At 46.1% G+C, this 16,082-nt stretch overlaps 1 protein-coding gene across 5 annotated transcripts in view; it reads right to left on the reverse strand.

Annotated features, from left to right (window-relative positions):
• The window catches only part of GRIA3 (glutamate ionotropic receptor AMPA type subunit 3), a 157,682-nt gene that overhangs the window by 26,651 nt on the left and 114,949 nt on the right, over positions 1–16,082 (reverse strand). For all 5 annotated transcript variants that reach the window (XR_005107484.1, XM_037408044.1, XM_037408043.1 and 2 more), the window contains one exon: positions 11,987–12,185. Coding sequence is in view for 4 of the 5 variants with exons in the window: in XM_037408044.1 (XP_037263941.1) it covers positions 11,987–12,185 (199 nt within the window). In the remaining variant the exon portion in view is untranslated. The remainder of the gene's footprint in view (positions 1–11,986; positions 12,186–16,082) is intronic.

Here is a 16,082-nt window from a genome sequence, read left to right on the forward strand (position 1 = left end):
CTAAAGCTGGTCAAAGAGTCAGTGTGATGAAAGATGGTATTTTGAGTAAATATTTCCCTTTTTCCTATTTTCCAATTGCCACAAAGCAAACCCCAGAACCCCCTGAAGACTTTCGGAAAAGGAACATTCCTTTCCTTTTTAACTATAAAGCTGCAAATCCTGTGCTGAAAGAACATTTTCACCCATCTGTCCTCCTCTGCAGACATTCATGCTGCCCCTTCCAGCCCCCATGTGCCCCCCCAGGAGTCTGACACCTGCGAGGGGGGCCAGACAGCAGGAGCAACCGTAGGGAAAGGATTTACACTCCAAAATAAGGTAAGGTGTGACAGATCGGCACTACCGCTGGAGTTCAGGGGCAGTAAAACATTCTCCCTCTCATTAAAGTGTTACTTTTAAAGAGATATTTAGGGAAAAAGCTTAAAAGCAAAGACTTAGACCAATTCAAAGCTCATAACTGCAGTAACTCCCCATGCTCTGCAACTCCTGTTTCACTTCTTTGATATTGCTCTCAAGAAGACCGTCACGCACATTTCCATGGGATTTCAAGGGGATATTATTATCATTTTTTTCTTAAAAGCAACATTTTCAGTGTTTCATCTAGGCCTTGGGACACATTAAAGCATCTTTTCATTACCGCAGCCTTACTGCAGATATAAATAGAGCCGGCCTTTGCTTTGCCAATAGTGTTGGCTTTTTTTTTAATTTAGAGATGTTGATGCAGAAGTAGGAGCCACACACACCTCAGCATGGGGCTGCAGGCAACTCCCTTCCGTGTCCGCAGAGCAGCTCTCACGCTGGGGAGCCGCTTCCCTTAGCCCGTTACTCACCAGTACCTAAATACACGTTGCTTCTGGGTAGCAACGTGCTCGTTTCAGAAGAAGGTGCCAATTCAATCAGTCCCCAATTTTAACACCGTCTTTCATTATAATTCTCTTCGTTTTGATGTGTTGTTGGCTCCAGTACCGAAATGAAAAATCAAACAAGCCCACAGTATGCCACAACATCGAAAAGTGCAGCTGGATGGGGCTGGGGTGCGTTAGAGGCAGTGGGAAGGAGGCAGCTCTAACCTCTCAGTTGCAGTGATTTCTTCAACTGATTGCACAACAACAAAAACCCCAGCACCCACAAACCTGGCTCCAGCTGAGCGGGACAGATGCTTTGGTTTCACTCTTGCATGCCCCAAACCGCCTAGAGATATACTGTAAAACCCAGCACATGTTGGGCGATTCTTTGACATTGGTTAAATTTAGCTGTAAAATATCTTTGTGGCTGAAGCCTTCTCCCATTGACCAAATTACCTTTCCCCCTCTGCAGACATCTGTCTCACACTTCTGCTAAAAGTGACATCGTGTCACCTCCTCCACTACTGAGGAGCAGTGAAGCTATTGTAGTTGAAAGAAACAGAATTTTCCCTCTATAGTTAAAGTACGTTACAAGGATGCCCTTTGCCTATTTTAGACCTTTTTGCCTTCTCTGCCGCCTTCTTTGTAACCTGCAGGTCTTCTTCAAAATGCCCGCCTCAGGCACCCCATTGGGATGTTTTATTACAATGGCCAAAATGGTCCTTTGTTTCTTAGGACAGGCACCAGGAAATTATTTCCCATTTTCTTATAGGTGGTTATTGTTGGTCCAGTCACGAGCCAAATTCGCTCAAATCAGTTTTAAATTTAAAATTAATTTATATATTATCCCTTTTTTACTCTGTACGTTTAACATTTTAGATTATACTGATGTTATTTTTTTTACTTATGTCTTCACAACCAGAGGCCTGATAAACAAGCTTAAAAAAAAAAAAAGGAGGAGAGAAAGAGATAATGTCCCCCCACGAATCCAGGAGCTGGGCTATACAGAAGAACAGGAAAATGTTTCATGCTGGGCAGTATCAGCGTAAGAAATGGAACAGGCATACTGGAGAGGGAGAAGACCCAGAAGGAAGCCAGTTACACTGCCTGGTCTCAGGGCTGGGTCCAGGCTATGTAAACTTTAATATGCTTTAGAGTAGGCAGCACACATTGAAATGCAGTAAACCCAACAGGGAAGGGCAGCAAATGGCAGAGAGACAAGTGCAACGTGGATGGAGCATCTTCACCATGGCATGCACCCAGAGGTGGGCAGAGACATCGATAAAGGGACCTAAAGCAGCAGAGTTAACACACTCCTCTGCTGCACCACCCCTATGACCAATTTACAGCTCTTTAACAAGGGAAATTTATAGCCCTAAGTCAGACAGATGTTGCTGATACAAAACACAAAGGTCCATACTAAAAACAGTGGAGGTATTTAATCTGAATAATACATGCTGCCTTTATATAGATGCACACCTCACTGATATGAACCTAGGTAGTTAAGTGTGAACCTTAGCTTCATTATCATCACTCATTGCTCTTTTTCCACGTGTGCAATTAGCTCTTCCACAGCAGCTAATGAATAGAGTAGCTTATGAACCATTAAAAAGCAAGCTACTAAACAGGAGTGAAAAAATGCCAGCAGACCGCCTTGGTAGCGGCGCTGCTGCCTGGCTTGGGGATCACCTTAAGATCCATCACTTTTAGGCAGTTGCTTTCTTGGACTTTCAATATGGCAAACTGCAACGGAGTGGCTACCACTGCCTTGGTCTTTTGGGCAAAGCTTTGATTTGCTGCCTTCCCGCTCCTGCGCAAGCCTGACATCGAGCCACCCTGCCACAGCTGCCTCTGGGAGGAGCGAGGGACAGCGATTGGAGCCCCCAGCCCAGCGCCAGCTCTGGAGCACATGGAGGCCAGCCCAGTGGTGCTACCTTAGTAAGAAGAACAGGATAAATTTTATTAGTAATGTCCCTCTGCCTGAGTTTTCCAAGCTCTTTACTGAAAAAGTAAAAACAGGTGGAAGGCCAGTAGGCACCATTAGTCCCCTTTCCCAAGTGCAGACATGAAAGCAGGGATGTCATTTACTGAAGGTCATAGGGTGAAGTGTAACTGATCAATGTCACAGCTTTTAGCCACAGATAACTTGCCATGCCAACAATTTACTTACCTATATGGACAGAAAAATCAATGCCATCATTACATGAACCCTTTGTTTTTATTACACTCTCAGCAGTAGAAAGTAGGTCAGATGCCATGAGCATGGACAGGGATTTCTCTTTTAGCAAGGCCAACCCCCAGATTTACCAACCTCTACCCATAGTTTATGAATCTGTGGGATGCCATAGATAACCAAGGTTCAAGCATGTGTATATGAACTAGTTTGTGTCTTTGTAGGAATATACAAATCTTTGGTAACAAAAGCATAAATGTAAAAGGAAGGGTGGGCTGGTGAATAATAGTATTTCACCGTCAAGTTTGTGATGGGAGATGTTGTTTTGTTGTTCAAATCCATGATGTAACTTCTGCCTTAGGGACGGCACCTTCCCTTCCCAGTTGGGGCAAATGAAGCCCAGAGAGCTGAAGGATCAGACCCAAAACCCCGGGGAATTTGCCCGCTTTCCTCCAGGATTCCCTCCATCAAGATTCAGACAACCCCTGAGCAGGGCTGGGAGCACAGCTCTGCCTCTGGCAGACAGCCCCTTCAGCCCCCCCAGGCTGCTCCCCTGCTGGGGCTGGGGTGGGGGTCCGCCGGCGCTGGGGAGGGGGACTCAATGGCAGCTGGGGAAGCAGTCCGCAGAAACCCCTCCAGGATTCAGCAACACTAGTTTTTCCACACCTGACAGACATAGCGGCCCAATTACAACAGAAACTTCATCTTCTAAAAATACTGCGCAACTGTAGGAGTTTTCTTCTGAGACTTTCTCCCTGCATATCACGGTCATTTGGAAAAGGTGAGCTCTGGCAGCAGGCAGGCAATGTGCCGTAGCTGCAGACATGTAGCTGTAGACATCTCTTCTGGAGTGAGCTCCACTCACAAAAACAGACAAGCAAAGAGTCGCTCTGGCGGTAACTAGACGTCACCGACATGTCAGTAACAGTCTGAGCAGCAGAACGTAAATCAAGATTTGAAGACGTCCTTTCCTGGCACCAGACTGAACTTCAGACTATGCCTATATTAATCTCCTGACTTCACTGCTGCTACCCATTCGTCCTCGTTGCAATGCTGACTGGGAAATTAAAATGAAAGCCTTCACCAAGAGCCAAGCCGCCTTTGTAAACCCTCTGTGATTCACAGCCAGTGCCAGAGCTTGGGCAGCGCGGGGAGACCGTGGGGCTGGGCGGCACCACTGGGGCTCAGCACGGTGGTGCTGTGTCTGCCTGCCTCCCTGCCTGCCTGCCTGCCTGCCCACCTCCCTGCCTCTCGGCCTGCCCGCCTGCCTCCCTGCCCACCTGCTTCCCTGCCTGCCTGCCTCCATGCCTGCATCCCTGCCTGCATCCCTGCCTGCATCCCTGCCCGCATCCCTGCCCGCCTGGGGCGCAGAAGGCAGCGCACACCCCAGCCGGCCGGAGGGAGGGCTTACGTCAGCCTGCAGGCTAAGGGGCACCTTTCCAGCAGTGACATGTTCAGCAGGGTAGGCTCGCCTGGGCAGCTGAGCAGTTCACCAGCCCTGCTCTGGATCTGGCCCGTAATAAATTAACAGAGAACGGCGTTTCCAGCACACGATCTGAGCACTGTCAGGTCTAATGAGCTTTCAGCTCCAGACAGAACAGGCCAATATACAGGCAATGATGGAGAAACCCCAGTGGACTGCAAGAGGGGATGTTTCATATTCACATCATTAGAGCTTCTAAACCTTCATGTATTTTCTAATTATGCAAAAGTAACGGTAGCAGCGCTGTGAGTAATCTATCAGCACCCATGTATTTTAAATGAATCCCTAATAAGCATGTATTAATGTGAGACAGCAGCATTACGTAAACTAGGGAGAGACTTGAAAAACCAGGGTCCTGGCTGTCTTGAGCGCTGTCATTATCATTATCACAGAGCTGCTCTCCCAGAAGTAGAGCATTCCAACAGCCAGTGATTTCTCCCCGTGGCGCTCACTGCTCGCCTCTGCGGTGCAGCCGCGGCTCCGGCGTTAACCCGCTGCCAGCTGCTGGACTGGGCTTTGCCACCGGCTGCACCCACCCGCGCCCAGCCCAGGGACACCGGCCACCCCCACTGCCTCGCCGGCAGCCCCCTGCTTATCCAGATCAACTTCCCAGCAGTATCCAGCCATAGGTGAGCTGGAAAGCCTCAACCACAAGCATGGGTACAGTGGATAGACAAATGCCATCTGTTATTGAAGATAAAGGAAAGATTCGTGCAAATATTTGTTATCAAGTGTTGACTGAAAGCTTCGTTAAATCCAGGCTGGATGCTGAAATCAGTAGAACGGTTCAGCCACCTTAACCCCAGCACCATCCAAACGCTTCCTTTCCAAGGAGCGGATGATGGATGAGCTGTTAATTCTAGTTCCCGTAAGGATGCATCTTCCTCTCCAATCTATAGGCTTAAAGACATTAGATCACCTCACGGGAAAGCATTTCTTTTGTAATTATGTCACATTTGATTTCCTGCTGGCTTTAAAACTGCCTCTTAGCCATGTGGCAGAAAGGAGGTTCAACAGATTAAGAGAAAAGAAACCCCCCAAGTAGATCATCTATCATTCACACAAGGGAGAGGCTGTGATCTCTCTGCACACATGCATTCACCTTTTAATATCTGGGCACACCCCCACCTATATCAAACAGGGAAGGGAGTGAGGATATATGGGTGAATGTGTTTTCCACACTTTCAGTGTTGAAAAACAGTTAAACCGCAGCCCTTTTTCTGATTAATCGCTGCCACACTGCTTATCAAAGATCTATACAGCTCATACTTGGAAGCTATCACTTCTCTGTGATGTTCTGTTCTTTAAAGTCCATAAATACAATCACACTTCAATATTTTTGTCAGACATTTGTTATGATGACTATGTTGTTTTGCTCGATGCCAAGAACACACAAAGCTTAAGACTGCTAATCATACTTTTATCCAAAGGCAAAAGCAAAGCAGTTGTATGAATGCTGAGCTAGAAGCAAGTCCTTCATCTTCACTAGCAAAATAAATTTTGAAATTAAAAATCAAAGAGTTTAACTACAGATGAAGCCCTTAGCGCTGCATGCACGGAGCTCACCATGGTGTTTTTAATAGGCTCTAATGACGATCCCGATATCGTTCCATGGCACAGAATGCATAATGATCACACGGCAGCTGTTGGTTCATAATTCAAGGCTTTTCCTTACCTAAACCGCTCGCTGATAGAATTTATTTCCCTTACCTCTTGTCTTCACACAACCTTACCATCAGAGGAAAGCAACGAGCTCTTTATCTTACACCTGGATGTAACATGGTAGTGCTTCAAAGCGCATTACGGTCAGGATTTCTCCCTCTTTCCCTACTGGGGCTGGGATGGTGCCGTGCTCCCGCCTGGCTGCGCGCCCGCAGGACCAGCTTGTCTGCCACAGCCTGCCCTTGCCCAGGGCCCCAGGGGGCACCGTGATGGGCAGTCCTCTCGGGGGACACTGTGACCGGCAGTCCTCTCGGGGGACACCGTGATGGGCAGTCCTCTCTGCATGCTGCCAGCCAGGGCAGGATCCAGCCGCACTTTGCCCCTGGGAGCCGGGAGGGACGCGCTGGCATCACCAGTGCCACCAGTCCCACCTCCTACAGCCTGCTACGGAGCACAGCCTGAACAGGAGGGGAGGGCTGAGTTATGCCCAGAGCTTTTATTGGAAGGTATTTCAAAACCCTTTTGATGGGTTTAAGGAATGTGGTTTTAATTTCCAAGGAATTTGGGGTCAGTCTGTTAATTTGTTCTTTCACTGTTTTTTTCAGATAAATGTTTATTTTTTGCTTTGGTCGTAATCTGCCCAGTGGTGGTTTTTTTTTTTTTTCTTTTGAACAAATTGTTTTCTGTATTGGCTTCAGTTTTACCAGCTAAACAAATTGTACTTAAAATTCTTTTCAAGGGGTGCCCCACTAGTCCCCTTGCCATACTGACATGCTTTTTCTGATACCTGTTTCCATGTCAAAGCACCTTCCTCAGCATGGGCAACCAGTACTGCGGACAGAAACACAAAATCTCCTGCCAGGGCATCTCGTGCTGTTCTATCTGCTCTTTCTGAACTAATTCAGACTTGATAAAACCACAATTTCCTGCATCCTAAAACCTGTAGTTTTATATCATATGTTATCTATACACAAAGCCCAGAATGGCCTCACATCTGAACCTGGTTTGGGAAGAACTGCTTTTTGAGGAAACTGCTGAAGAGGAATTTCAAGTGCTGAACATGCCCACAAAGGTGTAGAAGAACAATATCACCTTCTCGCAAAAGACGAATTAAGAGCAAAATATTACTGAAGCATCTGGGCAGACTATGCAAGGGCAATGAGAGGCAAGGCCTTCACACAGGAGGCACAAGGAAAGCATATGCAGGCTCCTTGGTGTCCTCAAGTCAGCTATCACGCCCACGTGCCTAATGGAGACTTTAGCCTTAGCTGTGAATTTTTTACTGCATTGCAAAAAAGTTCCTAAAAATACTATCTGAAGTACCTAAGCCGTGCTTGAAGGCTGTCAGCCTGTGTGACTTCTCCAGGCACTGAGCCTAAAGTCTTTATTGACAGCAGAAGCAACGTCAACGTCAAACTCTACCCAACACTCATGAACATCAGTACCAGGTAGGAGCAACCAACTGTAAGAGTGGGAAGCATCATGCCCAAAGGATCTTTGGCCGTTCTACTGAAACTCCTAACAGGACTGGCAATTAATGCCGTTTCCAGGAGAAAAAACCAGTAACTGACTTCAGAGCAGTAAGTCATCTCATTGAGGCACAGGGGAGCCATCAGCAGACTGGTTTTGTCAGGGACATCCTGGAAACTACTGCTGAGAAAAATACAAAGCTCTGCAATAAAATGTCAGCCCTTTGAGGACGCCTTTTCCCTTAGTTTTAGTTAACAGTGATTAGCTACACTGTTAATGGTGTGATACGTGCCGCCTTCAATTTCCCACAAAAGGCAGAAGGACCTAATGCGAGATGTTGCTACACGTTCCCTGCCTCAGTATCTCAGCCTGTAAAGCCTTGTCACACCAGATCAACCCCAAGAACACCTTCTGCAATACGGGTTTTCAAAAAAACCCCACAGGTTTTCAGTGAAGTGTACGAGCAGGTCAGCTCGGTTTGTCCATGATCACACACACGTACTTTGAAAGTTATTTTACGAAGCCCCTTAACACAGATACCTGCTATCAATTAAAAGAAACCACCATAAATTCAAGAGCAATTTAAATTTCTAAATGTCTAGAAACATGTTCTGCTTCTGCTGAAGTTCAAATACAGCCAAGTTTACATAAGAATTACTAATTGGTTGTAAAGGTCATGCCTTTTGAAAATATGCATATTGGAGGTGTGAAACCTATTAGACTGTGGTATTATACCTAGGCTCAGTGCTGAATTTGGATTAAATGGTGTTATATTGATTTGGTGAGCTGCTCAGATATGCTGAGGCTTTAATTCAATGTATTAGAAGATGTTAATTCTAACAGATACACCTTTAAAAGCAGTAACTTAGTGATTTGAAATTGCATTTTAGTACAGGCCTTTGCCACTTTTCAAGAAAGAGAAAGAGGTATTTTGGAGCCCTTAATCTGAGACTGCGTATTAATAAATATCCAAGGCAAGGTTCTTTCTCTTCCTTTTCAATATGGATGAGTGCCCTTTGAAAGCCAAAAGGGAATTGATGTAATCCATTGATTGCCATTTAAATGCCTTTATAAGCTAATTAGTGCACAACGTAAAATGTTTCTGAGCAGAAACAAGCAACAACTATGAAAATACAGGAAAAGTCATTTCGTTCTTAGATATGCTGGGGGGACAAACACCCAGCAACAAGTGGGGAGCGTGAACGGTACCTGCCGTGAAATGGTTTTAAAATCATTTGTTGTAACTCTTGTTGTAACTGCGAGAGCAATGTCACGCTGACAGCAGTCACTGTGCACGCTTGGAACAGCAATGGTGTATCCAGCTTAACCTACAGAGCTGGGATGGCGTCTATCTGGGAGACGTTGTGATGTTTAGGGAAACGGCCAAGACTATAAAATAGGTCACTAGCTGGAGTCTGCCCAGGTCTGAAGTGGCTGAAAGTCATTACCATCTGTTCATCTGAAATGAGGAGCTGGTATTGGTCCAGTTCCTCGCAGATAGGTCTCCACACTAAAAGAAACCTTCAAAAGTGATCCTGGTTGGAAATGGGGTTGGCAGAAAGGAACCATGGAATCAAGGCTTTATAGGAGCTCCTTCTTGCACATGTAGAGAAGATCGTGGATATCTGAAGCTCATTTACATGTCCTCCCTTTACGAGTCATTAGGAGGCAATTTTTCCTTGCTGTCGTCAGTCGGGCACCTCTCGCTGGCCAACAGCAGCCTTCAAGATCAGTATCTGACTAAGAACTTTGAGAAACAGTTCAGCTTTTCAGCTCTAGGAAGAGATATGCCCATGCAAGCTCCTTCATGGGCTCTTGGAGAGATTGTCCTGTGCCCCCTCTGTGAAGCCATGGCCCAGCTACAAAGCCAAGTTACTGCTCTTGGTACCTCCACACACGTGCTGACCTCCTGCTCACAGCCAGGTGACTTCTCCCATCTCTAGGGAAGATTTAGCTGCCTCTCACACGCCACAGCCAGTGTCTGCAGGTACGCAAGGGCAGCCAGTGTGCGAACGGCACCAACTGGCTCCCGCAGCCACCCCCTCCGTGAGGAGCATCGTTTCTCACCGGGTAGGTGATCCTGACCCGCTCCGCCGACTGTTGCTCAAACTGGCTAAATGCTGGTGGGGAGCGAGCGGAAGAGGATAATCCCCTCACAGAGGGACCAAGCATTGCACTGAACCCAGGAGAACTCCTGGCTTTTTCTGACACATGCTTGCTGCCACTGATGCGCTGGCAGCAGTGGGGAAAGATCTTGCAGGGAGCAAAATACCTCAAACCACAGAGCAGGGGCAGTCTGTGCAGCAGGTGCTCAGAAACCAAGTGTCCTCTAAGAGTTATTTCAGGTTTCAGCTATCATTACCGTCTTACTAAGTAGCTAATACAGACTGTACAATGAAGTATTTATGTGAACATATGCATTTAATCTAAGGCAAAGCTTTCGCCCTTCTCAAATCAGCTGAAGAAGACTCTAATTACCACAGTTTCATGGCTGCATCACTCTATTCCACTTAATTATTCTGCAAAAATTAATACAACTGAAACGATGCTGTGTGCCTTGAGACCACTGATGAGAGAGAAGCGCCACTCGGGGCCCACTCTACTTCCCACCTGGCCCGTCGGGATCTCATGGAGCAGGTGATACATCCCACTCTGCCCTCTGTCCCCATGCCCCATGGAGCTGGCAGCTCCTGCCACATCATCCTCACTCACAGCCCTGCTCTCCAGCACCAGGAGAGAGTCACAGCTCATCTCAAGACTATTAACAGCACAACAAAGTATTCATACATTTACTAGACTTTGTATCCTTTCACATGAAACACTCATTCCTTTGATCTCTGGGTGAGAAGGGATTTCCTTGTTGTGTCAAACTATTAAGGAAATGAAGAAACACCCCCGTACAATCCCTCTTTCTGTATTAACAGTAACTACATACTCAAAAGAAGATTTTTTTGCCCCCTAAGAACAGTATAGTGACTGTAAAGAGCACCCATATTTCTAATCAAGTTCTGCTACCCCTTCCGACAGGTCCACTCAGCTCATTTTTGCTGCGCAGATAATACTGCCTCAGGCTGGTAATTAAACAGAATACAAATTTTTACACTCTCATGTCACCCTTACAAGGTCAGTGTTTATCTTTCAGGATTTCAGTACAAACAGAAGCTGTTATAATGTACCAGCCACCACAGTTAATTAAGAAATACTACCTATTTTTGTATAAAGACATTACACAAAAGTAAGGCAAAGTATAAAAGCTTCATAAAACACCTTTTCATTCACTTCCAGCTTTATACCAGATATACACATACACGTATGTGTGTGTGTGTGTGGCTGCGTATTGAAATTTTAAACAAATTCAAGGAGCCCTCAGTATTTATTCAAGGAGCCCTCAGCATTTCATCAGCCTACAGCAGCAAGGGTTTTTTTTTTTCTCCCTCCTCCCTCACACTTGCACCTGGCCAGTGTGTGTGACAGGCAATAATTAGCCCTGCAGCACTGACCACTTTACAAGAAAATGTTGTTTTGAATGGCATCTGATTGGCACCGCTGAGAGAGAACCAAGAGTTCCCTGCAAGGGCTGAGCATTTCAGCGCTTGGCTGGAAAGAAAAGCTTTTCAGGTCGCAACATTTTTAGATACATAAAAGTGGTCTGAGGTCTCCTTTAGAGTTTTTAACGACCCTCACAAGGCTCTTTGCAGTTTGGCAAAGTGGAGAAAGAAAGGATCATCTTAAATAAAAGTCCATACTCCCCTCCTACCCCCAAATATTGCAAACCCAGCATTTCCCTAGCCAAGGTGAATACGCACCAGTGTTCTGGGGTACAAAAGTTTCACCCCTGACCGCTTGATACGGCCACAGCCAGACACTGGTGAGCAACAGCAACAACTGCAGCAATCCACGCACCATACAGAAACCAATGGCGACGCACGCCCCCCATGCCCCTGCTCATTCTGGCAAGTGAACACTGATGTTGGATGGCATCAACAGCTGCCAGCTGGGCAAACAGAGCAAGTAGGTCAAGAGCATCACTCCTCCAAGAGTTTTCTTTGCTAAAGATTGTGCTAATGACTGCATTATTGCTCATCAGACCGAGGTTCTGAAACTACTGTAAGAAAAACCTTTCACCATGATAGCAGAGGTCAGACTTTCCATCTTGAGATGTTTCAGGTTGAGCAAACCCATCCATTTTTGATAAAATGCCTTTTGATATTAAAATCTGCACTCAGGCCTGCCCTGATTGCACAAAGCAGCGTTCCCCAGAACAGCTATTACAGCTGGGTAAAAACAAGAGGCTGAAACCTGTATATTAGGTGCTTACAGTTTAGAAAAGCTCTAATGGAGATTTGACAGACTTACTCTAAAGAATTCTTTGGTTGAGCCTGAATCCAAAGTGCCGTAGGCTATTTCGGTTTGTTTAGCCAGGTCCTCTGCGCTCTCTATGGGAGAAACCATCCTTTCCACCGTAAGGAAGGCAGCAAGATTAGCAGTGTAGGAAGAGATAATGATGAGAGTGAAGAACCACCAGACTCCTCCGACAATTCGCCCTGAGAGAGATCTATGGAAAAACACACATCATCAAATTGCTTTGAAGACATTCCATCATTTTTTTTTAATTTTTTTTTAGTTCACTGAAGAAAAATTCACATGCAAAACCCTTTTGTCCGGATCCTCCAGGTATCTGTGAGCAGGCGGACTGTGAGCCAGTTGCCGATAGCCTTTCCCAGGACAGCAAACTCGGCGTGCACCTGCTCTTACCCAGTTCAACTCCCTCTCCAATATTTCAGTGAAAACAAGGAGAGTCAATTAAGAAATAACTCGTTTGAGCCAACACCACCAGAGGCCTGGAGAGGAACAAGCTCTCCTGACTTCCACAGACCCTTTACTAAAGAATTCTGTTGCCGGAAGACTTTTGCCTTCTCCGCTTGCCTGCTGCGATATGCCAGCATTGTGTCTCTTCGGGGGCTGCCCAGCTCAGAGGACACGAATGTACCTTTTACTGCATCTGCTCTCACAATTTAAGATGTAGTAAACTGCACGTAAATGTGCAATGGAATAACAGAAAAATGATCCAGTATCCTTCTCTCATCACAACCTCAGAGGAATTACAGACTCAATTTGCATAATGAGGTGAGGAGAGAGGCTGGTTTCTTTTATGTTAATTACAATTTGCATGTTGCACTGTTCCAGGTTGGGCGTATTCTTGCTTCCGAACCACCAGAGCAACAGAGAAGGAAGCAGAAAATTGCATTCTGTTTCTGTGGTGGTTTTGGGGTTTTGTTTTTTAAAAGGATACCAAAAGGACTAAGAAAAAGCCCGTTTGTAAACACAGTAGTGTTCAAACCAGTGGTCAGGAGGTCTAGATCCTGTTGGTAAGAGCTCTTGATGCTTTAAAGCAACTGAACAACAGGCTCAAAATATTTGTTCAGGGTTGACGGACACCAGTGCCATGCTGCTCAGCTGGGTGGGGAATTCCACCGCCATGTACAGTGCTTATTCCTCACACACAGTACTTCGACCAGGAATCATTTCAGGAGCTGAGACAAAGGTATTTCATACGTTTTTCCTTAACTCTGCTGATACCAGTGGAGGAAGAATCAATCCCAGATACATGAAATCCTTGGAACACGGGAGCTGTCGTCCTCAGCAGTTTGTGTGAAGGGAAGAAACAGAAAGCAAGAAAACTCTTACCTGTTGATTTGTTTCCTTCAAGCCCCTCAGTGCCATCCCCAGACAGTGGGTACAAGTTGTCCTACCAACAGATGGAGACAGGAAAAAAAGCAAGTCTGGTGACGTGCCCCACCCCACCCACACAGGGGGGTTCGCTGGTAAAGTGCCTGGTCTTGGCCAGAGCCTGAGGTTGCCTGAGCCATTCAAAAAATCCCATCAAATTATTCAGAAAAAAAGAAAGAAAGAAAGAAAGAAAATAATCCATCCGACATTAAAGAACACATCAAAGAAAAAAAACCAAAAATCAGCGACACAATAAAAACAGAGAGAGCAATCTGGAACAGGAATGTGGAGGAACAAGCTCAGGGGTGAGCCCTGCTGCTCTCCGCTCCCACTGCCCCAGGGACGGCTGCATCAATCCGTACCCATGTGCAAGGCGCTTCAGGCAGTTACAATGCTTAGGGAAGCTTGAGGAGCCAACGTCACCTCTTCGTCTGTCAGGCAACAGTGACCTGTGAGGTGTGAACTCAGAGGTGTGCCCTCCTGAGGGCCGGCACACGTCCGCTGGGCCACCGACAGGCAGAGGCAGCTTCCCTCCCTGCCTTCCCTGCGGGCATCCCAAGAGGATAAAAGGCTTCCAAGGTTCAACCCGGGCTGTGCTGCAGCTGTGCTTACTAACAGATGGCTACTGAGTAGCTGCAAAGGGAAGTTGCAGAAATATAAATCCAGCATAAAGTAGTAAGTCAAGGCATCTCTCTACCTCGCTCTACATCCTTTGTAAGTATCAAATGAGTATGCTGGGATTTTACAGATGGCTAAAGTCCTTTCTGGCCAGTTCCCTTACCAGTTAGGGTCTTGGCTTGAGCTAGTTTGTAAAACTTGATACCCTACACGGCAAACAGCCTCTTACATGGGCTGCCGTAACCGTAGCCAACTACAAAGCCGTGCCTGCTGGACTCACTGGGTTAGGCTCCCTTTGGAGCCAGCGCAGAAAGAGAGAGGAGATGGACACCCTGAGAGAGATTTTTCTCACTTGTTGTAGCACGGGGCACGTCCAAAGGTGCCCATCTGTCACACGACTTTGGAAGGAACCGAGACACCTAAGTAAAACACAGTCTGCTGCTTTTAGATGGCTACTCCAGGTGAAGCTCATCTCCCTTTTGTTCATTCCTTCACTACACACTGTCCATCTTCAGAGAAAACCTGGAGCTGAATTCCTCACCCTGCCGTTCGAGCAGAAGTCTGGCCAGTGGGTACAGCATGTGGAACGTCCAGCCACGTACAGCAAGACTAGCTTTGTCCCAGGTATCCAGGTTCCTGTGGCCCTCCGGCTTTAATAGGAAGACGAAAAAGAGACTTGCCAGAGTGTTTCGATAAATTCAGTGGAACTACTGGGAACAAAGTAGTATGTGTTCATTCTCCCTATAGTTTCCCACAGGAAATGTCTTACTTGCATTGGTAGCTGCCCCTTCTGTTAGCAGGACAGATGGGCTGCTGGGATGAAGATGTGCAGCAGACACGCATTTTCCAAACCAGCAAAACCCCAAGCTCACACTGCTGTAACAATAAAAAGTCTGTGTTGAGCTGCATGCTCATACAGCATACTACACGCAGAGAAAGGTAAAAGTATCTTGCCACCTGCATGAACCAAGTCAGACAGATACAGGACAAAAAAATGGAGAACAGCCGAGAGGCAGGGGAAGGTGGGCATGGCTGGATCCCTCGACGAAGAAGGTGCTTCCCGGAGGGTCCTACATGCAAAAGAGGGGTCTTGCTAGATGAGGACCAGGGGTGTTCTCAGAAGAGTTCAGGCCAGTTGAAAGAGAAGTGGATGTCACTATAGAGTTGTTTCTCCCAGTCTTCCAATGAGCATGAAAAGGAAGATGAAACAGCTGCTGCTATGAAGCAGTCGGGGCTGACACAGCTGTCATCGGTGGTAGCACAGGACGGGGCAAAAGAAAAACAAAACAAACCACAAAGCTGACACTCAAGGAAAGACAGACAGACAGAGAGAGCCAAAGAACAAGAACGCGGATGAGCATGGCCTGGCAGCCTCCTTGTCCAAAGGACCCCAGTTCCCCCCAGTCAGTCCATCTGCTGATATGGAGACTCCTTATACCCACTGCAGGGGCTGGTGTAGAGGAATGCGGGAGAAAAAGGGTTAGTACGTAAAACATTGGGCTGGTAATAAGAGAATACTTGTATGGTTTGTACTGTGAATCACAGAAACATTTGCCCATTACTCAGATAATAATTATAGAAAAATCAATCGCAGCTTTTAATACCAGTGCCACTTTTTCTGATGAAGACATACCTGTCCAAGTGTGCAGTGTTGTAATTTAACAGCAAACAACTAATGCTTTATCTCAACATGTCATTTTCCAAATTACCTCAATAAACAGGTACTTTGCACGACATTATTTTAAAGCAAATTAGCATGTTGACAAATGAGAGCAGTAACAAAGACCTGGAATAACAGAATTATAACTCAATTATCAAAACAAGGTCAGACGGTGTTTTCAAAAGCAAGTAAACAGGAAGAGTGCATACCTTGAGAGGAAATTTAAAAGGAAGCATGGAGTCAAATAAGAGCAAATTAGTAACAAGAGAAAAACAAAATAAATATTCAAATTCACATTCAGTTTCCAGGAGAATAATACATTCGAACAAAACCTCATTTACTTATCAGAATAGCTTGAATTTTGTTTCTACTCATGGCCACAAAACGCATTTGATTTCCTATAGCACACAGCTGCTCGCACTACTCAATTTTTAATCGGGCTCT

The sequence above is a fragment of the Falco rusticolus genome, chromosome 14, assembly GCF_015220075.1.
Source record: "Falco rusticolus isolate bFalRus1 chromosome 14, bFalRus1.pri, whole genome shotgun sequence".
In the NCBI taxonomy this organism is placed as follows: Eukaryota; Metazoa; Chordata; class Aves; order Falconiformes; family Falconidae; genus Falco; species Falco rusticolus.